The 26,652-nt window shown below is 34.9% G+C and overlaps 2 protein-coding genes across 2 annotated transcripts in view; one reads left to right on the forward strand and one right to left on the reverse strand.

The window, feature by feature from the left end:
• Positions 1–1,163: 1,163 nt before the first annotated feature.
• Positions 1,164–13,596, reverse strand: LOC100371467 (queuosine 5'-phosphate N-glycosylase/hydrolase-like). Its single transcript, XM_006818070.3, has 9 exons — positions 13,368–13,596; positions 12,553–12,679; positions 7,108–7,202; positions 6,412–6,544; positions 6,140–6,289; positions 5,405–5,528; positions 4,517–4,631; positions 1,783–1,921; positions 1,164–1,366 (listed from the first exon to the last, which is right to left on the reverse strand). The coding sequence occupies exons 2-9, from the start codon at positions 12,652–12,654 to the stop codon at positions 1,202–1,204; spliced, it is 1,023 nt and encodes a 340-aa protein (XP_006818133.1). The 5' UTR covers positions 12,655–12,679; positions 13,368–13,596; the 3' UTR covers positions 1,164–1,201.
• A 62-nt stretch (positions 13,597–13,658) lies between these two features.
• The window catches only part of LOC102802510 (uncharacterized), a 29,835-nt gene continuing 16,841 nt past the window's right edge, over positions 13,659–26,652 (forward strand). The window contains exons 1-8 of the mRNA XM_085496973.1: positions 13,659–13,789; positions 15,424–15,552; positions 17,942–18,021; positions 19,443–19,528; positions 20,661–20,786; positions 21,163–21,204; positions 23,412–23,990; positions 24,470–24,522. Coding sequence (XP_085353099.1) covers positions 13,683–13,789; positions 15,424–15,552; positions 17,942–18,021; positions 19,443–19,528; positions 20,661–20,786; positions 21,163–21,204; positions 23,412–23,990; positions 24,470–24,522 — 1,202 coding nt within the window. The 5' untranslated portion in view covers positions 13,659–13,682. The remainder of the gene's footprint in view (positions 13,790–15,423; positions 15,553–17,941; positions 18,022–19,442; positions 19,529–20,660; positions 20,787–21,162; positions 21,205–23,411; positions 23,991–24,469; positions 24,523–26,652) is intronic.

Consider the following 26,652-nt stretch of genomic DNA (forward strand, 5'->3'; position numbering starts at 1 on the left):
TATCAGTACTTACAAACACATTATTTGAAAAATGAAAAATATCACAAAATATGGAGCAAATATAACATGGAATCTTGTGATTGTTCATCTAAAGAAGGAACGTAGTGTTGACGGGCATTTATATTTCAGCCAAGGTTAAAATTACAAATGCTGGCGTTCTTCAATTATACGAGGACACCAAGGTCGACGTGGTTTGAGTATTTGGTTGGCGGAAATGTAGCAAAGTAACAGCGATACTCGTTTACTCACTAGTGGTATCTGAGTAGACTCAATAATGTATGTGCAATAACAAGAAAGCAATTGTGTTACTATATTACTATAAAACAGTTATGCCTATTTCTGAGAAAAATACCGTGACGAAACCCAGATTACAAGCTCTGTTATGCTGGACTGTGGTGATGCAATTTTCCGTAATGTTAGATGTGAGAAATGATCTCAAACTGATTCCAGCTAAAATAAAGTATTTCACAGTACTTTGATTGCTGATTGTTGTGTGGTTACCACACTGGTGAATAAAATTGAATACATGTTGCATACATTTATTAATACATTTTACACTTATAGTAGTACATGTTCCATATTAATCTCAAGGTCTTTTTTTAAAATAAGGCGCAAATTGCAAGAAATTTACAACTAATATAGCAATATACAGTGTGTATCTAAGCAAAAAATGCCAAGAAAAATTTATCATACAAGCCAAAACTAACTACATATCTAAGTAACAGACCTTGGAGAGTATAGTACTTACTAGTTCTCATAATCGGCAGTTCAAATATCGTCATTTTTGCATTTATTTTTATGTCTACATTTTATATTTATCTTACCCGAATTTTCACATGCAATTTGAAAATTATACATGACAAAAAGACAAAAATAAAAAGATAAAAATTAGGCTCAACAAATGTCACATAGAAGAACATTTAAAACTAATACCGGTAATATACACCTAAATCAGTTTTCATTACGCCTCGAAAAAAATAATTCATGTTGACCAGCAACTATTTTCTTATTTTTTCTGTGTCTGGATCTATGTGCTATTTTTATAAATTCCATTATACAATATATAACATTATTTTTTATATATTAAATATTTCAAGTAATATTGATGTTGATCACAATTATGTCTATAATATTATTGCCTAGTATTTGCTGATATCCTGCTGGGAAATTTTACACAGAGTATACTACATTTTGTCATGACTTAGTAATAAATGGTACGAGTTTTATGAATAGGTATGTCCTTCATTTGCTGGCGATGTGATTGTGCATAGTCCCATAGATAAAAATCAACTATGATAGCATTCAATATAGCGTCTTTCTGTAATGGATCCTTTTTTGCCAGTAGCTTTAATTTTTCCAGAATGAGCTGTGAAAAAAAAGTATGCTAATGAGATGTACTGGTATATCCCACATGTAAATCTTCAGTATTTTTTCTTTCACATACAGTCTAGTCTAGTCTAGTCTTGGTGACAAAAAGGAAAGTCTGGTATTTAATGACAGAAAGGAGAATATGGTACTTTGTTACAGAGAGGAGAGTCTGGTACCCAGTACTCGGTTACAAAAAGAAGAATCTGGTACTTCGTGATAGAGAGAGGAATCTGGTACTAGGTGACAGAAAAGGATGGGGGAAAAAGAGAAAAAAACATAGGGGTACTTGGTAAAAGAGAAGAGGATATAGTACTTGCAAGATGAAAGGATAAAAGGTAGAGTCTGATACTTTGGATCAGAGTGCTTTCAGTCTTCTATGCATCAAACATGACAGAATTATAAAATAATTCTTACCTCAACAGCCCAGATAGAACAACCTCTGATCTCTACTTCTTGTCTCTCACCAGAAGATATCAATGTATTGGATTTTAGTTTCTCCATGAGATGAGAGGAGTACTCAAATATTCCAAAATACACCATTGACTGTGGAACTCTGAAAAACAAAGCGCTAATATACAAATTACTGTAATACATACAATTCAAATAGGAGTTATATGTTTATGTCTCATTGTTAACTTGCCTATTTTTTTCTTAGGTTTACATGCATGTCTGGGGTGACGCCCCAGTTTTTGTAATAATTGATTATTCCCTTATGATCAGCAAGGAAATGAATTCATTTCCTGTACTTATTTCTATGTTAACAAATGCATATCACCTTTATAAACTGCAGAAACAAAAAAATTGTGCCCTCGAGTGCTGGCACCTCGACCACCTGAATTCCCTTGGGCAAGTAACAAATCTTAATAATGCCTCACCCTTTTTATCCTTTCCTAAGGATTTTATGCGTCTAATAAAATATATATGTGTTATTAAAAGCCATATCTCATTGTTAGATCTAACACTTGAAGTAATTAACATACACATATAACATGTATGTAAATGTGTCGAAATGGGCTTAGTGCGAGTGGCTAGTGCTAGTAGCACTAATCCAAAAAAGTACTAGATCTACCTTAGTAGAAATATCGAGAAATGGTAGTGTTATTTCTGATATCTCATGTGTGTATTGTATGGCGGGATTAAAGTTGTTAACAAAGTCAATGAACTGTAATAACTCATCCCGACTGCTAGACATGGCACCAAAGCCATCATCAATGTACCTGACATAAAATTCAGGTTTAGTGCCTTGAAAGGACGAAAAAATTAACTCCTCTTGATATGACATGAATAAACATGCATAGCTCGGACCAAAACAACTGCCCATAGCCACACCTCGTTTCTGTATATAATGTTTACCATTAAAAGAAAAGCAATTCCCGTTCAAAACTAATTCCGCTAAGCGCACCAACACAAACGTAGGAGGATCCTTAACTGTCCTTTTATTCAGAAAATGCTGTAAAGCCAACAGTCCATCAGTGTGCGGGATAGATGTATAAAGGGATTTTACATCCATAGAAAACAAAAATCTGGGTTTATCCGGTGTGAAACGAAATAACTCTAGTTTCCTAAGTGCATCATTAGTATCCTGAACATACGTAGGCTGTGACGCAACAATTGGTCTCAACATTGAATCCAAGTATCGAGCTATGTGCTCAGTCGGACAATTACATGCTGAGACAATGGGTCTACCAGGGTTGTTTACCTTGTGAATCTTAGGTAATAGATAAAAGACTGATGTCCGTGGTCTGCGCACTATAAGATTTTTGGTTTGTGTTGGTACGCTCTTTTGGCTTGGATTTTGATGGGAAAATGGCATGATTTTTTTTAAATAAAAAAATAGTTGTTTTCAAAGATGAACTTAGCATAAGAATAATAATTTAACATTGTTTACAGTGATAACAGCTCTTTGTCCAAACGGAGCTTACGCTAGTCACAATAAACACGCTCTTGAATAAAAACTTAAATAGACTTAAATAGGAACGATTGAAATGTTCGATAAATTACGACAAAATGTTTTTAAAAAAATAAATTTAAAAACTGCCGAAAAATCGCCCTGGACGATTTCTTGATCCCATTTTTTTTAACGCGACCATACACTGGGTTTGTTTAGCTGTGAAGGGTTAAAATACGTATTTCACAACCGGAAATTCAACAGACGAACTTGTTACTTGACATGTTTTAATTATTAACAACTGTAACAAGAACAAGATTTCGAGAGTCTACAACAAAAAATCCTAAGGGCTCCTAAAAAATATTTTTGCAGAGAAAGTGTCTGGACATATATAATATGGTCACGTTAAAAAATCAAAAAATCGGCGAGGTTGTATAATATTCCGTTAGTTCCTCCATGATACAATGTAACAACAGGATTGCGTGAAAATGTATATGCCCATTCACAGGTCGCAGTACACACAAAATCCACCAAGCTTTACAGGGACCCGGGACTTAGACTAAAATTATACCAATTTTTTATTTAGTTCACATATGGCATCATAATTTCATTTTCGAAGATCTATTTTCATTACGTGTGGCGCCGACCAGAAATAAAACGGCACATCAGCGTTTTAAAAAAAAATCAACGCTGAATTCCACCATTTACATAACGTTTCCATTCGCCAAAGTTGAAAACACAAACTTCCTTACAATACCATTTCATACAGTATATCTATTCACAATTTGTAAAAATTTCGAAGTTCGACCTGCAGTTTCACTGTTTCAGCTAGTTTCCCGGCCGATCGCGTTGTTCCAACGGTCTATTACGACAAACGTGGACAATGACATTCTCAATGTTCCCACTGTAGCACATTTCCAATGAATGAAAGATACAACAATTTTACGTAAATATTAATTTATTTTCAGAGAATTACGGGATGTCTTGACGTCGTTGACAACGCGATATCAATGCCACTCGCACTATGTACATTTTAGCACTAGATCTAGTGCCGTTTTAGCACTAGATCTAGTGCCATTTTAGCACTAGATCTAGTAGTTTTTCGGATTAGTGCTACTAGCACTAACCACTCGCACTATGTCCATTTCGACACATTTACATACCTCCATATAATGCAGATATTACATAGATGTTTATTTCACAATGCTTATATACAATAAGTGTAAAATCTATATAGAACCATTTAAAGGAGTACCTTACCTGTAATCAGCAAACATGGTTAAACAGTCAATATCATGAAAATGACCAAGACCTTGGCCTTCAAAACAGGACCAGATATCAGCAATAACAATTTGGGCACGTTTGTAGAGTGATACTGACAAAAGACAAATTATTTAATTAATAGTCTAAAAACACTTATTATAGTGATTCCCTACCACCATATTGAATGAGGAGTATGTTTTTTCCCAGCCACTGATGAGCACATGTGATCAAGTGTTAAACAAAAACTCTAAATTCAATATGGCACCATTTATTTTTATTATTATAATATACCACTAGTATGTCATAGGTATTTACTTCTAATCAGAGCTTCATTTAGATTCAAAAATCAAATGATATGTGGTGCAGAATGCAGTAGCCCTGGAACATGTATTACACTTCGGTAAGACATTGAGTGCAAGTCCAAACAAAATTTGTTTCTGGTCGGTGTGTGTCATTTTCAAGGGCCCAACTCGATAGCTATTTTTATTTGAAACAAAGAAAAAAACAGTGCCTAGTGCTGGTGGTACAATAACTTATTCAAGCACATACAAATTGACTTTCTTGATATTTCATATCGTTTTTTGAAGAAACAATCATTGGCCTAAACAGAAATTGATGTATGCATTGCTTCATGTGAAGTGCTTTATTGCTGTTTGTTTCCACTGTCCTGCATTTATTTTATGTCACAAACCTAGACACATCGGAAATGAAATGAAAGTTTTTTTTTCATTTTAAAATTTAAAATCAAAATGTTATTCAGATTCAGGGCCTATGGAACAAAGTAATCCTATTAAGACTAAATAATGGGCAATGGCATGTTGAAATATGAAAAGTATGGGACTTCATAAGTGTTAACAAAATGACATTAAAAAAAACAAGACTTACCAGTTTTACCTTCATAGGTTGCAATATCTTGGTAAGACCTAAATGTACTTGTTACCAATTGTAATAACTTCAATGCACTGTTTTGACATGCTGCGATACAGTTAGCAAATGAACCATCAAAATTCTGTGAGGGAAATACAGTGAAAATAATAGAATTTCACCTTTAATTTAATGTTCTTTTTTGACATTGGTGATAAATAACATGGGCCATTTTTCTTGCAGAATTATCCATTTACGGAGCTTTTAAGCAATTTCTGTGCTGAATATATTTTTTTAATTTGAATAATGAATCCTGAAACTGTAGATCTTATTCCAGACACTTTGACTCAAAAAGGGGACCACATTTTGCGCCACATATTTACAACTTTTCCAGTATACCTACAACATAGCCCTGACCCCATCCACTCTGAAGAATTCATAAGCATCCATGGAAAAGTATGCAGACCTTAAAGAAAAATACACTGTCACTATGTAAAATGTTATTTTGAACAATATATATTTGAGTCATACATGTATTCAGTCTAGCCAAGTCATTATATTCTATTCGGAAACTTGTTGTCCCTCTAATACAAAGTTCCAGGTTGATGCAGACATGTTCCAATAGAAGTGGTACGCCCACCTTACTACCAGCAGACAACAAGCCATTTACACAGTGGTCAACACCAGAACACACACTTACAATCACACAACAGCATGCATTCAATCACAGTCCTTGTAAATTTTTTGTCTACTCACTTCAACAAGTATTTTACCAGCTTCATGGAGGTTACTAAGTCTTTCCTCCAGTAATGGCATTGTACATTTGGTGTTGCTTCTCAATACTTTCTCCAGTTGTTCCATTGTTATTGTTTTATAGAATGATGGTGAGGTAATTGGAATGCCTTCCTGAAAGCAGAGAATACAATCCACTGTCATTATCTATACAGATACAATTCACCCAGAAAGAAATGTCTTTGCTTAAAGAAGATTTTTACACATATATTTTCCATTCTTGACTGTATACTCACATCTAATGCCCTATTGACTGCCGCACACAGTGACCAGTAACCAGTATACACTTGGTCTTTATAACTGACGTTAAAATAGTTTTCATCACTGTCAGTCCAAAATGAGAAGTTTAAAGTGTCCACAAAAAATATCCTGTTGAAGGAGACAGTCATAGACATTTTTTAATTCACAATATCATGCAGTTAATTTTTACCAGACTATGGCTATTTTTGTCCCAATTTTCTGAAGGAAAAACGCAGACTATAAACAGGACTATTTTGTGAATTTGTGATGAAAAGAGGGAACTGATGGTGAAAAAGTTAATAATAAGTGTTTTTAATTAAGTAATGCTCATATTGCATGAAAGTTATATTATGCAGAGTTTTAATACACGAAGAGACCAGAAACTATAATAAACTGTACGCCAGTACAGGCTAGGCATACAGTTTATTATACTTCCTGGGCTCCCTGTGGTTAATACAGTGAATTATACATTGTTTTTCAACTAAGTGTCTACCCATGAGCCTTTGCATGCATTGTCATCGTCACTTAGGACTCAATTCTTGCGTATGTGCATGTGATGACCCTTCTGCTTTAAAAAGGGTGAAAAAAGCAGTTGCCACGTCCTCTACCAATATACAAACAATAAACAATTATAAGAACATCGATACAAAACAACCCCACAACAGAAGCAAAGCAATCATACATATACTTACCAATCAATGGCTTTGTTGTCCATTGACTTTGGATGGAGCTCATGGCTTTTCCAATTTTTCCCTGTGAATTTGCCACTCTTCACACTTTCAAAAATCTAGAAAAGTTAAAATAAGTTTTGAATTTGAAAGACGTACTGAATTCTTGTTGATTACAGTAATTAATTAAAGTATCAAAAGCTATTGTTAAAACAAAACAGAACTCGTCTTTTACAAAGTGGTTTTATTTTATCATTGGTGGGTGGGCAGGTGGTGTGGTAGGGGGCTAGTGACTTATGATGGAATACTTGTACCCATGTTTGAGAACAACAATTTTGTAGAAGCATGTTAAGCAATTATTTTTCTTGCTAAAATTTGGTACCTTTTTTCAAATATGCAAATATATCAATGGCAATTCGTCAAAACAGTGTTCAGGAATTTCAAGTATGAAATTCACCTAGTGTTATTTTGGGTACCGGTGATAGAATTATGAAATACACGACTTTAAGACTTAACAGCACTTTAAAGGGCAGTAGTCGCACCACGCATGTGCCAGATATATGGGTCTCATATAAACAAAGATGGCAACTTTGACTGTTGCAGTACAAACTGAGACAAGCTTTAATCAGGTATTTTCTAGGTGTTTGGAAGGTATCAAAGGAGTCGCGGGCAATAATTAGTGAAGTCACACCCAGGTCAATCCTCATACTTGTGATTTACATTAGAAGAGCGCATTGGATTGTGGAAAAATTAATGTTTATAAACAAAAATGTTGCTCATGCACAGCACGACGACCACTGTCCCTTAAACTTTTAAACAAATCAGTCAGTTAAAAGAAGCTATTTTGGACTGTAAAAACACGTTGAAATAACAGTAGCTATGATTCTGAACATTTATTTGTTTAAATATAGCCACATACATAAACTCTTAATGAAATATTGTTTCAGACACAATTGTAATATCACATGACATGTGTCTAGTAGTCATCATTTCATTGAAATGGCTCTTGTGATGCGTAAACATGATGCATTATGGGAAATGACACATAAAATATATTATGAGGTCGTCAGAGAAAGACTTTATAAAATAGTAAGTTAATTGTTTTCAAATTGTTCATGTTTGTATTGATTGACATTAGTTAGTACAAGGTAAATGGTATTATAAATAATAGTAATGATGATTATGGTACATGTAAATTTAAATCACTAACTTGATAGAGGATAGTTATATTAGAAAGATGTTGTAAAAGAACTGATGTATAGTAGCCAGGATGGGTGAACTACCAGACTTTTCTGCCCAAATTTTTCTGCACTTTTTTCATATGAACCCTAATTTTGGGGCCAACAGACAAAATGTTGCTATTTTTTTCTGAAGGAAAATGCAGACTATAAACTATTTGGTGAATTTGTGATGAAAAGAGGGAACTGATGGTGAAATAGTTAATAATAAGTGTTTTTAACTTAATCAGTGATGCTTAAAATGCATGCAGAGTCTTAATACACAAAGAGACCAGAAACTATAATAAACTGTATGCAAATACAGTCACATTAAATACATTGTGAGGTCGTCAGAGAGAGACTTAGCCCTTCAAGATGGCAATATTTTTCACCTAGGACCCCTGGTAATATGTAAACTTGTACCGTAATTCCTGAGATTTGTGTGAGAAAACTGAATTTCAATCGATGGCTTCCTCCAGAGACCTGGATGTAACCCAGTGGCCATCTTTTTGACATATGACAATATAGCGTATATGCTAAGCCAACAGTGTCCATAATTTGGCTATGACCATTACCGGATTCTGTCGTAAATTCGCCCATCCAAAAAATCGCCCTGGGCGGTTTCAAGGCTGGTGGGCCTTTATTTGGGGTTCATATTTTCAAAAAATTATCATCAAATATTTTTAGGGGGCTTATATTTTCATTGAAAAATCCACCTATGTCAAATTTCAACACGGCAGTTGGACCACCCAAAACGAAAGAAACTAAAATTGTATACATTTTTTTCTAGCTGGATTAATAAGTAGACCGTGCATCATTTTACAAAAAAATCTCATTAACGAACCTTGTGCACCAAATACAATTATTTTGTTTCATTTTATTAGTAACAAAAGTATATTATAAAAGAACTTTGAAAAAACAACAAACACAACTGCATTGCGTAGTAGCGAATGATTGTGGTAGTGCAATCCGGTCATGCTGCGTTTTACAATTGTTGAATTACCTAGTAATGATTATAAAAACGTGCAAAAAATAAATTCGTTGAATTGTTATGAAATGCAAATAAATTACCTGACCTGACAGGTCAAATCGATAATTAACCAATGTAAACGATGGATGATGCCAACGTGTTCAAATTACCATAATACATCTGAATATGTTAATGTTATTGAACCCAGCATGGAAGAGATTTGCCAATGTTGTTGTACGATCTTTTGGCTTGGATTTTGATAGCAAAGCGGCATGATTTGTTTTTAAATAAAAAAAATAGTTGTTTTCAAAAGATAAACTGAGCATTTAAAGAATAATTTAACATTATTTACAGCGAAACGAAACGAAGCTAACCCATTCACGCAAGTTGCAATAAATAAGTCAATGACTACGGCAAAACTTTTAGGCATCAGAAAAGATTGAAATAACACCTTAAAAAACTGCCGAAAAATTGCCCTGGGCGGTTTCTTGGTCCCAATTTATATTTGTATATTTTACCATGTATTCCTCCAAATTGCCCCCGCCCCCTCAATCAAAATTGTGACTTCTGAGCAATTTACCATTGGCTCCTATGGTAAAATGGCACTTCATATGTCAAAATGTTGTTGAGTTAGTAAAACAGATCACAAATAAAATTTTATTTCAGCACTATTTAGATGGTATTAAAAATAGAAATCACAGATTGGCATGAAGTGAATTCAGAATTGCCTTCCATTTCCTACCAGTTAGAATGGGTCAGTATAGGAGTATAGAACAGTCTAAATGATGATAATCTCCTTGATTTCAATGTGGTACAAGTGTGAGGATGAAAAATTCTATGCTTTATTTTGTAAGAGTGTATTAATATAATTCCAGCAGTAATATATATATACATAAATTCCAGACTACCAGCTTATTTCCATGGAGGATTTATAGCATCTAGGCGAATTTTATTTTTCAAATGTTAGATTTATTTTAGTTTGTTGTTACATTTCTGTATTTTTGTGTCTTTTTTTACAAATGAATTATCAACTGTGTATTATGTAAGTTTCAAATAAAACGGCATATTCTATCCCTCTTTTATGTACATGTCTATCTAAGGCCAGACTTTTTTAGTCCCTGTTCGGACGAAGTCCGAAAACGGGGACTTATAATTCGGTCTCCGTACGTCCATCCGTCTGTGCGTCCATGCGTCCGTCCGGAGTCATATCTCAGAAACCCTTGGACTGATTCCGTTCATTCTTTGCATGTGCCTAGTACTTTATGTGGGACATATGCACATGCAGTGGTTTAGCGATTTGATTCAAAATGGCCGACTGGCAGCCATCTTGTTTTTTGGACATGCTTTGACAGTTTTCATTCAAACTTGGTACATAGATTAAACATGTTAGGATACATGTTCATGACGATTTATTTCACAATTGGATCAAAGATAGTCGACTGGTTGCCATCTTGTTTTTTGAAAATGCTGTATTTTGAACATGCTTTGTCAGTTTTCATTCAAATTTAGTACATAGATCATACATGTTAGGATACATGTCCCCGACTATATGTGAGTTCTTGAGTGTGTCCGTCCGTTCGTGTGTCCGTCCGTTCGTCTCTTAGTCTGTCCAGAGTCATATTTCAGAATCTTGTGGACCGATTCCGTTCATTCTTTGCATGTGCCTAGTACCTTATGTGGGACATATGTACATGCAGTGGTTTGGCAATTTGATTCAAAATGGCCGACTGGCAGCCATCTTGTTTTTTGAAAATGTTGTATTTTGGACATGCTTTGTCAGTTGTCATTCAAATTTAGTACATAGATCATACATGTTAGGATACATGTCCATGACAATTTATTTCGCAATTGGATCAGAGATGGTTGACTGGCAGGCATTTTTGTTTTTTTGTTTTTTATGCGGTATCTTGGACGTGCTCTGCCAGTTTTCATTCAAATTTGGCATATACATGTACTTTATACATGTTAGGATGCATGTCCATGACAACTTGTTTCAAAATCTGGTCAAGGATGGCCGATTGACAGCCTTTTCAGCGAAAATTAATTCCAGCGAAAATAAAGTATTCCACAGTATATTTCCACAATTTATGTACAATTTTCATTTGTATTTATTGGCACATACATTATAAATATCAGTGTGTTTCATAATCAGATCAAAGATGGCCGAATAACGGCTGTTTTTATTTTTGGCCATATTACTACTACACGGAACACGTGTTTTCATGTAAATAAACAATCTGTTGTATACGCCACTTGGAACTTAATTTTCAAGGACACGCTCGCGACAACCCCTTCACTTTAATATGACGAGCACAAAGAGAACTTAATTTAACAGGGACTGTGTCATTTCAATTTCAATGACTTGTTTATTCCTTGTTTCGCGAGTTTTTATAAGGCAATTTTTTTGAGAAGGGCGAAAAAAATTAATTCTTTTTTTCCCATTAGATTTGTGTGATTCTCAAAGAATTGTAAGTGAGATCAGTCATCGGAGAGAAGAAATGAAATAAAATTTTATTCCATGTATAACCTTGTTTCTCATCTGCACGAGACTTCGGTACTTTGATCATGACACTCTCACGAAAATGCAACTTGGATTTGTTATGCGGCGGGTGGTAAAAAAATGAAGATAAAAATAACATTTTTTTAGCATTTTTTTGCGCTTACAAGTCGGCGGGCGCGAGAAACTACGCTGAAATAAAATTATATTTTTATTTCATTTTCGGCTCCTGTTCATTCGGTGGGTTCGCGAAACAAGGAATAATAAAAGTCTGGCTTAAAAGATAGGAAATTCGGATGGTCAATAATATTTGCTTTTTATTATATAATCATTACATTTAAAAAATATAATGCACTTACGGAGTGAAAAAAACAAACTAAAAGATGATGAATTATGTCCAAATTAATAATTTATGTAGCGTTTTTTACCCCCCCAAAAAACGGTCTTTGTATGTATGTACTATTGTAGTGCTCTGAGAAAGACAACCATTTGTCATTTGTGTATCGTACTTGCACCATCGTCTCTCAGCATCACAAACAAACGGAAAACATTTCTTCTGTCTCACTTTCTGTGATTTATTTAGATCATTCCGACTAAATGACACTGCTAATCGCATTCATTCATTTCTTTCTTCAAAATACCTTATAAGTTTTTGTTTTTTAAACCATTGTATCGCATATATGAAAGGCATGTAATATACCAATTAAATTCAAGATTTTCAGATTAATTTCTTAAATTTCATTTTCGGAATAAAATTTTTTTCTTCTAATGATTGCCATACTCACAATAGCTGCAGTTTTCTCTATTCCATCTCTCTTAATCTTGACATCTATACTATTGTCAGCAATAAATTTCCCAGATTCCCTCGGTGTAAGTATTTCTGACATGGTTTCCAGGCTCTTCTTTGTATTTCTGCAGAAATGCATGTTCGCCAAAGTGGTCATAAAAAAATAGTATAAATATATTATTATTATTGAAAATGCTGCCACAGAACTTGTTTTTTTTTTTTTTTATTGTGCTAAAATTAGTACTGCGGTACATTTTTAAAAATTCCACTGTCCATTTTTAACGGCTGTGTGATGTAAAACAGTGCAATGGGAGGAATGGACGAACGACTGAAGTATGCTACGTTGTTATTAAAGGGTCAACCATTTAAACGTGAGTGTGACCGGAACATTTGTTTATGTGTATTATCTGTACATTGTTATCTTTCATTTTATTACAAGTGCGGTGTTCATTGCGCCGCGTCCTGTTCTATATGGAACTCATAGCGATGTACACAACGCGTGTAAAATACATTGTTTGTTTACATGAAATTCGAACAAATTTGCATATACGGTGGTTGGAGCAGCTGAGCCACGGATCATAACAATAAACCGGACATCGCACATGCCTGTGTTTACTTGGCAAGTTTTCGGAATCTAAGTTTAAGAAAGTGTGTATGATTTCCGGGGTCTCAGTTGATATGTTAATTAGCCTGTCTTCTGATTGAGGTAGCCACTATTGAATATATATCTGCTACTGTATGTTTGCACAACAAATAGGTGGCTAACAACAGCATAATAAACCAACGAATGTCAAGTTATAATAAAATATTTACCTTGACAATGGTTGCAGAGTTTCGTAAAACCACGCCGGTGCACGTGTGAAGCTGTCTTGAGAATGCTAATGTCCCTAGTCTGGGCAATTTTAAATTATTTGTGAAAAATGCGAAAACGTTAAATTATAAACGTACCCACAACATATATCTTAATATATGTATAGGAGTATATGAATATATTTGCGGTCTATTAGCTCACATATACGTTACGTTTTAGAGCATAGGAGTACTCAAACTGCTCACTTCTTACAAAACTAAGGGGTCACCAGCGATGGCGCCCTCTGTCGACAAAGAGAAGAAGAATTAGGCACCGAGATGGCTCGTTTAGTTCCTTCTTCTGTCCTGTCTTCAGTGCCTCCAACCAGTAAACATACGCTATTTATGCGAGGTTTCGGAGGAAATGTGACCAGTGAAGATATCAGGTATATATTTGTTTTAATGAAAATAAGTGAATGTGTGCTGTGTGATTGCGTTCGGCGTTCCACAGCTGCCGAATGACAGAACTAATAAGTCTTAGTAAATAGTCACATTCACGCATATGCCTTTCTGTGAAATCTGCAAAGAGCGCGTGGTGTGTCGCGTTTTTTTAGTGATCTTCATGGTGTATGACATGAAAGTTAAACTATGAGATTGTTTTCGGATCAAATAGAGTGTCCTCCGTCATTATATGTATATATATATAACACTTTGTTTTTTTGGCGTCTTGCATAATAGCTGCCAAAAATAAAAACTCCCTATCCAAATCTTTATAATTTAGCAATTTGAGTGTTATCGCCTGTTAGCTATTGTCACCTTTATTGAGATTTATCACTTTACAGCTCGATTTATACTAGGGCTTCAGTAGTTGTTTGATCATAGAATATACCTTGGACTTTGGTATATCGGCTATAGACGGACACTGTTGATTCATATCGTAAAACACACTCGGGGTCATGAGGTTATTTAAGCCTGCGGCAAGATACACTAAGTTTGCTGCTACCAGACTGTACATACATACATACATACATACATACATACATACATACATACATACATACATACATACATACAGAATAATAACTATATTGACATTAATCATTTTTGAATTGAACAAATTCTAATTAAACTACATAATGAAAGTAAAAGATCCTTTAAAACAATACTAGCAGGAATACTGGAACAAGACAAATTATTTTTTAAATTTATTCTCAATACTCAGGAAGGCATTCAAAAATTCAAGCTGTAAACAAGGTCACAGGGGTGAAATTATTTACAATGTGACTAAACATTAAATAATTTTCAAGCGTTATTGCGCTTGGTACATACGTACTACAAACCTGTTACTGGTTTTCAAGATGATTTTTTAGAAATTTATTTTCTTTCTCTGTAAGTATTATGCTGAAAGTCTTATATGATTTGTTTTTGTATTTTGTGATCTTGTGAATATATATGCTGCGACAACAACGTTATTATATTGCTAAGAATTAGAGTTTTTTCAAATCAAAAATGTTCTCACTTCTAGGAAAAAGTAGACTGGGGTATAACAAAACACAATGAATTTCTTTTTGCTATAAAACTAAATAAAATATCCTGTAATTTTACATGTACAGACTTTTATTTTTGGATCAATTTTATTTAATGATTTGTTTTATGTAAATAAGCCAAAAATTTGTTATTTATAAATACAATTGGCTTTACATCATACCACCATTGTTTAAATTTCAAATTTCATGTACTTTCTGCTGCGAAGTGAATAACTAGAACCTAGTTGGATAAAAAAATACATCATGAGAAGTAGCTTATTTTTTTTTTGCTATGTAGGTAAAGAAGGATTATGTAACAGCATTGACCTGCAACTAAAAAAGATATAAAGAATTGATTGAAGTGCATCTTGAGTAGAAGTGCCTGTAACCAATAATTGCATTTGTTGAATGCAAAATAATTGAAATTTAACTTATTTTCTCAATAGAAACACATCTGTAATTTCCATTAGCCTATGTGCTTCTAGTAGAACAAATTCAGTATTTTTGTCCCCTACATGTATAATCATTGTTTTCTTTCTATGTTTTTCTTATAGAAATTTTTTTGAGAGAGAAACAAAGAGTCGTGTCACGTTTGATTTCTGTAAAACTAATGTTGATAGAACAAAGCTGTATGTTGCTGTGCGCTTTAAATCGAGAGAAATAGCTCGTGAAGTATTGAGTCGGTGAGTAGAAACTTTTTTAATTGGATAAAAGTGGAAACTTTTTTTAGAGCGAAAATTTATGCAAGTTTATGTCATTAAAAAACATTGAGTCTAACAAGAATTTGTTCTCTGACTACACTATGTGACAGTCTGATGCGGTGGAAAACTGCAGCAGCCAGTATCAACATTTATGCTGTAAGGTTATTAACAAAACACCAGAATTTATGTGTAAGTGAATTCTATAGTGAAGGTATTGTCCGAGATGTGTAGCGTCAAAGATAATGCTGAAACATACGATGCACAAAGACATAGATTCTGGTGAATATTCAGCTTTTGCTTCCGGAGTTTGTCACCAGGTACTGTCAGGATTAGAATATGGCCACATTAACAGATCTCATTTACAACTGCTTTTTCATTCATGTTCAAGGTCATGTCATTTGTCAGTCAGCAAATTTTACAGTCTGAATCGTCCAACATAATGATTCCAAGATGAAAGAACTCCGCAAATGTAGGAGAATGTAATTTATATTTTTTTCATTTTCTAGATATTCAAATTTTCATCAGTATTATGTAGTCTGCCATCTTGATTCTCCTGCAAAGAATTGTGGGTAAAGTGTGACATCATATCCACTGTTGTTAAAAATTGAAATAAATACTTTTATGTGAAAAACACTGATACGAATTAGTTCAATGTGCATATAACTCATGTATGTAACTATAAACACAAAAATGAATAGTTCTGTTGCCATAACAACTATTTATAGCATGTTTGGTACCGGTACATGTATGCTACAATGTTCTGAACTTTCAACGAATTTGAAGTTTAATTTAGTTTAGTTTACAGTGTCATTTTCTCAATTTTTCACAACAGTGGTAATGATATCACTCTTTGCCCATAATCCTTTGCTTTAAGAATCAAGATGGCGGCCTACATAAACTGATAAAAAGTTGAATATCTAGTGAATGAAAAGTGATATAAAAAAACTGTAAATTGCATTTTCTTACATTTGCCAAGCTTTTTCATCTAGGAGAATTATGTTTCAGTCTTGTCTTTTCCTTTAATATTAAAGAGCATTAAAATTGATGTCACAATCCTATTTTGAGATTGTTCAATTTGAATTATAACATCCATTTTGATTTATAGAAATATATATTTATAAGACATTTATAAAGACCACAGCTTTATATTCTTTACTTATGGAGTTCACAATTAACCAAAATTGCTATGAATTTTATGATGCAGCAGTGATTTTAAGTAAAAATTTGCATATAAAGTAAACAAACAGGAGTGCATTGATGATTGTACATTACTTAATTTTGTACGCGGGATGTAAATACACAGCTGTTAGCCAATTCAGAAACCATCGACTGTAGTTATTTTTCAAATTTCACATTTAGTAATTGCTTATGCTTAAAATAAGAAATCATCACAAAAGTTGACACCACTAATGAACCAACCAGTACAACATGCAGTGAACGCTGTGATAACACGTTCAGATCGAAAATAAGGAAGCAGGTTGTATCATTCATTTTTGCATTAAATAGATGAATAACTTGTTGTAAAATTCCCAAAATTGGGGCCCTGGAGATGGGATTTCTAGAACTAGTTAGCGTAAAGTAGACATTTGCATTTAAAAGGCATACCTGCAACAAATTTATGTATAAAAACAAGATAAGCCTGACTATTTTGGTACCCTGTGTACTAGATTTAGACTACCATATTGCTTTATTAGTAGCGAATACGCTTGCATAAATGGCAGAGATGTGTGTTTGGGATAAATACATCTTATTTTAATGATCCAGCATACATTGAATGCAATTATAGGTTTATGTTTACAGCTATCAGGGATCCTCTTCTATCAGTGCACATAGTTTACTTTTTATCAGGAATGTACTTGTTTATGTTGAAAGAAAAAATTAAAAACCCTATATTTTATTAAAACATTTGTACATAAATTTTATGAACTTAAAAAAGTGTACATCTGTCACCGTAACGCCATAAGTTACAGCATGCGGTAATTTTGCGGTATTTCATGGGGTGTTTTCATCCCATCATATTAGGAAATACGAATTTCAAATAGCGTCCTCTAATAATAAAAACAAACATGGCTGCCACCAAGGTTTGACAGGACTCCACACAAAAGAGTTCGCTGATTCTGTTCTAAACATTATGGATTTCGGTATTCCCATGGTGTATTCTTAGAAGGAAAAGATGTATACATGTAATAATAAGGTTATTATGAGGATACCTCAAAGTATGCACTCAGACAGTACACCGTTGTATCGAACTCCACTGCACGTCAGCCGATACTCCCGTTGTACTGGCTTCGTGCATACTTTGAGGTATCCTCGTAATAACCTCACATTACCGGTAATATTGCATTTCATACTATATTTCATTTTTTAATAGCTTTGATTATACAACAGTGCTGGGTTCAACACTGAAGATGAGTTGGTTCCGAGATCTTCGTATTGTAAGAGTACCAAAAGGTAAATGCACAAGGATACCACTAAGTGATGTTTACTGACATATTGTGAAAGATATTACACATATTGTGCTGTCCTCATATAACCCTATTTTAATAGATAATTCTCATCCAATTCAGAATACAAAATTAACGCCTGTCCACATATCCCAGACAGGCAGATTTTAGCTGGAAAATTGTCTGTCTCTGTGAATAGATCACGAAAAATATTAAGTTTTCTAACTAAGTGAGGTAGTCCCATGTTGCTAATATCCCCCCAAAAATGTCCTTCATGGTTCATAAGACTTTTGAAATGAATATGCCAAGAATGATCGTTTTTTTCCAGATAATGTCGTAATGTACCGGTACCTTGCTAGAGACAGGTAAATCATCCATCAATTGGGGTCGGCACTTTTATTTTTCAAACTGTCCAATGGACAGGCAGCTTGAATTTTTAATTTCAATTCCTGCGATCACTATGTACAATGTACCTGTTAAGCCATCTTTGGAAAATCAACATTCCTTCTTAGTCCCCGTTCACGGGGACTTATAATTCGGTCTCCGCCCGTCCGTCTGTGCTGAGTCATATCTCAGAATTCCTTGGACCGATTTCGTTCATTCATTGCATGTGCCTAGTACTTTATGTGGGACATATGTACATGCAGTGGTTTAGCGATTCGATTCAAAATGGTTGTCTGGCAGCCATCTTGTTATTTAAAAATGTTGTATTTTGGACATGGTACATAGATTATACATGTTAGGATACAAGTCCATGACGATATATTTCGCAATTGGATCAAAGATGGTCGACTGGCAGGCATCTTGTTTTTTTTTTTATGCGGTATGTTGGACGTGCTCTGTCAGTTTTTATTCAAATTTGGCACATACATGTACATATACTTTATACATGTTAGGATGCATGTCCATGACAATTTGTTTCAAAATCTGGTCAAGGATGGCCGATTGACAGCCATCTGACTTTTTGGCCTTACTACTATATTTCCACAATTTATTTACCATTTTCATTTGTATTTGACACATACATCATACATATCAGTGTGTTTCATAATCTGATCAAAGATAGCCAAATAACGGCTGTTTTTATTTTTGGCCATATTACTACTACACGGAACACGTGTTTTGATGTAAATAAACAATCTGTTGTATACGCCACTTGGAACTCCAGTTTCAAGGACACGCTCGCGACAACCCCTCCGCTTTAATATGACGAGCACAAAGAGAACTTTCAGAAATTTAACAGGGACTATGTCATTTTCAATGACTTGTTTGTATTGTACTACATTGCATTAAGTGGCTCAAGAATAGTTGTCATGGTGATGTAGGAAATGTTTGAAGTAATATGAGGTTGATAATTGCTATAAAGTATTAGACCATTAATTAATTCACCAACCAAGGTCCTCAACCTCGTTTGATTCAACATTGCAGGTCGCACTCCGCCCCGGAAGCTCTATGACAGTCGAAGTATTCATCGTCTTCGAGCATCTGCAAATCCATTCTTGAGAAAAAGAGCGGTAAGTCACTAGATGCCTGTTTGAGGACAGGTTCTCCATAAAAACCATTATTCAGTGAGCCATTTTGCTACGTAATCTTAAATAATGATGCCATTTTTATTTCCTTTTGATGTGGAAAAAAGTGAACTAATTTGCCTCTCAAGGAGTATGCATAATATTTTTTTTTCAATCATGGTAATCTTGGAAATCAACAATTTTTATTTTCTCGGGGAACAAATTTTGAATTGTTACAACCATAGACCATTCTAATTGTTGTTCAAACTTGCCATGCAGTTTAGTTCAGCAAATGATTTTCCTGCCATGATCAAGCTGGCTTTCATATAGTCATGGTCATTTATGAACGATTGTTAGTTATTAAAAATACATTTAATAAAATACACAAAACTACCAGTACACTGAATTTGAAAAATGAAAATTTCTTGTTGGTAAAACAGCATGCAACGATTGCTGCAAATAATCACATGTCATGATGACATCATGAAGATTACTTGATAACTTCAATTCTCTAATTTTAGTCAATATTTTTGTCATTTTTGGTAAAAATTGTGATTGTGCGGCAACTCAGTGGATCTCTGTCAGATTTGTTGATTTTGTGACAATAAATTTAGTGAAACTGCTTTCATTTGCAATTTTTGATTACTTATTAAAAACAACTAGCTAGATTTCTTTGATATTGTATGTAGGTCTAATTGTGATTTCAATAATTTGGCTGACGGATAACCAGTTTACATGTAAAAACATTAAATCATAATTTTTTTGGTGGCCTGATCTGTTTCGCAGTAATGACATGCACACATGCACAGATTTTGATCATACGCATTGGGTTACAGGTATTTGTTACTTTTTGTTCTGTAATTTAAACAAATATAGCCATTTTGTATTTTATGGTGTCCATACAAGTTTCTTTTCATTTTTGATTTGATTCAAAATGGCCGACTGATAGTCAAGTTTGTTTCATATACATCATTTTGTGGACATACTTAGTAAAGTTGTCTTTACTCACTGGGTTATGGATAAGAATGACACCTGCTTGGCTTTTATAGGGTTCAGAAGGTAGACCATTCCTTGTTTGTCTACTTGCTAGTTAATTTACTGAAAAAAAATTAAAATATATATTTTTATTATTGAATAGATCTCTCCGAGAAGGGTATATTCCTTGAGGGATAGTCATCGATTTAGGAGTCCATCTGAGGACAGAGTAAGGAAAAAAAGTGATCGTCGCAGCAGCAGTAGACATTCCTTGAGTCCAAAACAAAAGGCAAGTTATAAATGCATTACTGAGATTTTAATGTGTTTTAATGATCAGTAATGCAAATTTTGTACTTCTTCAGATTAATTAAATAATCATGTGATATGTGCTGATATGTTGGATTCATAGACAACTATGCCTTTTTCTTCAAAATTAGTCGACCACTTTCTGAAAAATATACTTCATGAGGTATTGAGATTTAGTTTTTTATCCTAACCATATTTTTCTGACACTATGACTGATTTTTTAATGAACGCAAGATGCATATCGGTTCGCTAATCCGTGCCATTTCTTTTTAGTTTTAACAAATTTCTATTGCGTCTTCAAATTTCAAATGCTAGATATTGTGACTGTCAATGACAATGACTTGTAATATTTATTTTAGAGCTCTCAGGAACATCTACCATTGGAATCAAAACACAGATCAGTAAGTTGTATCTTTTATGTCTGATTGGCGAGTTTTGGGTTTGACTATGAAAAAACATTTTCAGGTTTAAACAGGGTTCAAACTCAATCCGGGAAATATGATTATGAAAAAATGCATAATTTTTATGGGCCTATTGTATACAGTCCCACAGCCAAATAAATACTGAGTCGTTTCAGAAAGACTAAAAATATTAGGTTTTTGATCGGCATGTGAACAACAAAAAAAGTGGGTCAATTTTTTTTCCCCTTTATATTGTATTGTCACTGCACATCATCCTATGTTGACAATTGATGAAATCACTGAATGCATGCAGAAATTTCCAGTCCATGATCTAAAGATGAGCTTTATTACAATATCAAAATTTGATGTGAAGTGTTTTCCATTGAAAAGCATGGCAGACATGCCATGTCAATAACGCTGTGTAACATTTATGATTGGTATGTGATGTCTGTGCATATGAGCAAACATTGAATATTGGATGAACAGTTAAAAATAAAGGTCATCAAAGAGCTGAAATATTACATATGCTCGACTAATCCTATCAATACAAGTAAATACATTTAATGAAGTAGGCCAGGTCTTTCGGAGAAACCCGGGCGAAAACAAATGTTATATTATAAATGAAACTAAAAATATGCTTCATGAATTATGTCTCAGCCGACCATATGTTATGTTACCAATATGACAGCAAAATATTATGGATTCTTTATACGTGTGAGGATTAATTACTTGCAGTCAGACAAAGACTTAACTCTGTGAATTCATAGTCATAGTCAACATTACCTGGTTTGTCATAATCAGGTCTGTTGATCAGTGAACCTGAAGTATTTTTCGACATTTATTTTTTAATTTTGATGAATATTGTGTGATATGATATTAAAGCGGGGGAGTCGTCACATGCGCATACGTCAGATGGTCATAGAGTGTCATTGTTTACAAACAAGCGTCTACCGATGAGCCTTTGCAATTTTAGCGTGTGTTGTTATCGTCGCTTGGGACTCAACTCCCGGTGACAACCCTTCTGTTTTAATGATTCATAAGACACATTTGCTAGTGCGTTTTCTTGTCTATTAAAACATCACCTGCTTAGAGCCTCTATGGAAATGATTGGGAAAATGTTGCAGTGAGAGATGTGTTAATTTAAATGCACTGCAAGTTGACAATATCCTTGTGGATGCTGTTGGAAGTGTTTTTGTTCATGGTTTTATATATGATAATTATCGGCAACGTGTTTGAAATATTTAATACAATAAAGGCATTCATACATTGGACTTCCACGTGTTTACCCTTGGCATGACAAACGAAAATTCAAAGCTGAGTGCTCCTGAGCCCCACCAAGTGGAAAAAGTATGCCACAATGCACACAGGACACTGGGTGTGTTGTTATGCCTGTGCCCCAACCATGAGCTGTGTTTATATTTTGAATTGCTCATATAAGATGTAAGTACAGGTAATGACCTTCCAGAAACATAAGCTACGTTCTCACACGTCTAATCTGCTGAATTGTCTGCTCGCGTTCTCACTTAGTAAAAACACAGGTGTTTAAGAATTAAATGCTGGCCTTCCACCTAATATTTTGTGTAGTCCATCCCAAAATGGCATAGTTTTCTCTACCGCTTCTGTTGTTGTGCTCAATCACTTCTCTGTACTTTATACATAAAGTTTTGTTCGTCCGTTGACATTGTGATGATGTCTTGTCCAACCCCTTTTCAGCCGCTTTCTCTGCAATCACAGCATATACTCTAGCATCCCTAGACGTTCCATCCATCATTCTTTGAATATTAGATTCTCTCCATACAGATATCTGTAGTCTTGTTTCTCGTCTGACCAGTTCGACATTCCACCTGTAAACTCTGATACCATCTTGTGAGATGACAAGCATAAATAATTTGGCAATAGAGGGCGTTTGGCCGTCATATTGTGTTCACACGGCACATTGCGTTGCGCAAGAGCCGGTGTGACAACAGCGTTTAGGATCTGGTCCACACCCCTTTTACGACGTTGTCAAAAACGCCAACGCCACAACAGTGTATTCTGTTCACACACGCATTTTAACAACGTTCTCAAATAAAAGGCGTTGTGACAACAGCTCATTTCGTCCAGTCAGAACACCACTATAGAATTCAAACAGCAATGTTTCTTGAAATAGCTCTCTAATCTGAAAGGCATATATATCACCATGGTTTTATTGTTTTCATTATTTGCAGTCTTCTTATTCTGAAGATCAACCTGGCACTGACAAATCACATTCTCCATCCCGACGAAGCCACAGTCATAGCCATAGCCACAGTCATAGTAGTCACAGTCGTAGTCGTAGTAGAACTCCTGAGCATAAGCGATCACACTCGCCATCTCCACGAATTGTAATTAGAACCCATCGAAGTGTCAGTGATAAAAAGATTCCTTACAGTTCCAGTATCTATGGAAAAGTTGCAACGTTCAAGGATCTCAAGTCTGAGCATTCCAATCATTATTATTCAGACGGATTGAACTACGGAAAAGATAATACTTCTTATAATAAAGATTACAGAAAAGACAGATCGTCAAGTCCTTATAAAAGTCATACATACAGACCAAGCAGTTCTAACGGTGCTACTGCTTCCTCACCCGAGGATTATGGCTCTACCACTTCCAGAAATAGATACGAGTCAAAGTTTGCGCAGCCTGCCCTTGACTTGTCTCATAAATATGTGAATGGGGATAGCAGAGGCAGTTTTCTTGGAAGCACAGACTGGTCAACGGAACAGTTAAATGCATTGAAACAAAGGAAAGATGAAATTGAACGGGTTAGTATGCACATATAAGAGAGTGGTTGTTATTACTTTCTCTTTTACCTATTTATTAGGGTCATTTTTCAGACCTTGATTTTAATTTAGCTGCTTCCCTCAAGATACAATGTCAGCAATTGGGCTGGCCAACTATAAAAGTTCTTTCCAAGTCAGCATGGTTTGTTCATCTCTGATGCAATCATTGTTATTAGCTATTATCATTGCCGCTACGGTTTAAGTCATTTCATCGTTCTATATGTGCATGGATGGAAGGACACCAAATGTTGTTTATTGGTCTCTACTTGTGCATACTGGTTGTTTCCTACTGGTAAACTCCATCCAATACTGGTCACACTGTAAGGTTGTATAACATTGATTGGTTTACATTCATTGAATAAAATGAAGATGGTACCAAGATAACCAAGAGCTGCATTCCTGTTTGACTTAATGGAAGTATATTATGGTATATTTGTAATCAATTTCTTTGTACATCCCAGGCTTATCGTCAAGACTGTGAAACTTTCGCAACTGTCGTCAAGATGTTAATAAGGTGAGTTTCTACCAAGTACTTTAGAAATGTTTCTGAATTGTATCTTCTCTGAAACGGCTGGTCCATGAGTTTTGTATTCCTTATTCATTATATAGAGATTCTGTTACCATTGAAATCCTCTTCTTAAATATCGTGGCGACAAAACAAGGTCGAACACCTTGAAAAGTGGTGGTAATTCTGACCTAGAAATGCCATGAATATTAAAACTCCTCTATGTATAATAGTACTGTCTGTTAATATGTTTGTGGTATGAGTTAATATGTGTGTGGAATGAGTTAATATGTGTGTGGAATGAGTTAATATGTATGTGGGATGAGTTTAAATTTTTGTGGGATGAGTTACAATGTGTGTGGGATGAGTTACAATGTGTGTGGGATGGGTTAATATGTGTGTGGGATGAGTTAATATGTGTGTGGAGTGGGTTAATATGTGTGTGGAATGAGTTAATATGTGTGTGGAATGAGTTAATGTGTGTGTGGGCTGAGTTAATATGTGTGTGGGATGAGTTTAAATTTGTGTGTGATGAGTTACAATGTGTGCGGGATGAGTTACAATGTGTGTGGACTGGGTTACAATGTGTGCGGGACAGGTTAAAATGTGTGTGGAATGAGTTACAATGTGTGTGGGAAGAGTTAATATGTGTGTGGAAAGAGTTAATGTGTGTGTGTGTGGAAAGAGTTAATATGTGTGTGGGATGAGTTAGAATGTGTGTGAGATGAGTTACAATGTGTGCGGAATGAGTTACAATGTGTGTGGGCTGGGTTACAATGTGTGTGGGATAGGTTAAAATGTGTGTGGAATGAGTTCTAATGTGTGTGGGATGGGTTAAGATGTGTGTGTGGGATGAGTTTAAATTTGTGTGGGGTGAGTTACAATGTGTGCGGAATGAGTTACAATGTGTGTGGGCTGGGTTACAATGTGTGTGGGATAGGTTAAAATGTGTGCGGAATGAGTTACAATGTGTGTGGGCTGGGTTACAATGTGTGTGGGATAGGTTAAAATGTGTGTGGAATGAGTTCTAATGTGTGTGGAATGAGTTACAATGTGTGTGGAATGAGTTACTATGTGTGTGGAATGAGTTACTATGTGTGTGGAATGAGTTACTATGTGTGCGGAATGAGTTACTATGTGTGCGGAATGAGTTACAATGTGCGGAATGAATTACAAAGTGTGTGGAATGAGTTACAAAGTGTGTGGAATGAGTTACAATGTGCGGAATGAGTTACAATGTGCGGGATGAATTACAAAGTGTGTGGAATGAGTTACAAAGTGTGTGGAATGAGTTACAATGTGCGCGGAATGAGTTACAATGTTTGCGGAATGAGTTACAAAGTGTGTGGAATGAGTTACAATGTGTGTGGAATGAGTTACAATGTGTGCAGAATGTGTTACAATGTGTGTAGGATGATTTACAATGTGTGTAGGATGAGTTACAATGTGTGTGTGGGATGAGTTACAATGTGTGTGTGGGATGAGTTAAAATGTGTGCGGAATGAGTTACAATGTTTGCGGAATGAGTTACAATGTGTGTGGGATGAGTTACAATGTGTGTGTGGGATGAGTTAAAATGTGTGCGGAATGAGTTACAATGTTTGCGGAATGAGTTACAATGTGTGCGGAATGAGTTACAATGTGTGCGGAATAAGTTACAATGTGTGTGGGATGAGTTACAATGTGTGTGTGGGATGAGTTACAGTGTGTGCGGAATGAGTTACAATGTGTGCGGAATGAGTTGCAATGTGTGCGGAATGAGTTACTATGTGTGCGGAATGAGTTACTATGTGTGCGGAATGAGTTACTATGTGTGCGGAATGAGTTACTATGTGTGTGGAATGAGTTACAATGTGTGCGGGATGAGTTACAATGTGTGCGGGATGAGTTACAATGTGTGTGGAATGAGTTACAATGTGTGTGGAATGAGTTACAATGTGTGCGGAATGAGTTACAATGTGTGTGGGATAGGTTAAAATGTGTGTGGGATAGGTTAAAATGTGTGTGGAATGAGTTACTATGTGTGTGGAATGAGTTACAATGTGTGTGGATTGAGTTACAATGTGTGCAGAATGAGTTACAATATGTGTGGAATGAGTTACAATATTTGCGGAATGAGTTACAATTATGTGTGTGGAA

This window comes from Saccoglossus kowalevskii, chromosome 3 (assembly GCF_978046115.1).
Source record: "Saccoglossus kowalevskii chromosome 3, keSacKowa6.1, whole genome shotgun sequence".
Lineage (NCBI taxonomy): Eukaryota > Metazoa > Hemichordata > Enteropneusta > Harrimaniidae > Saccoglossus > Saccoglossus kowalevskii.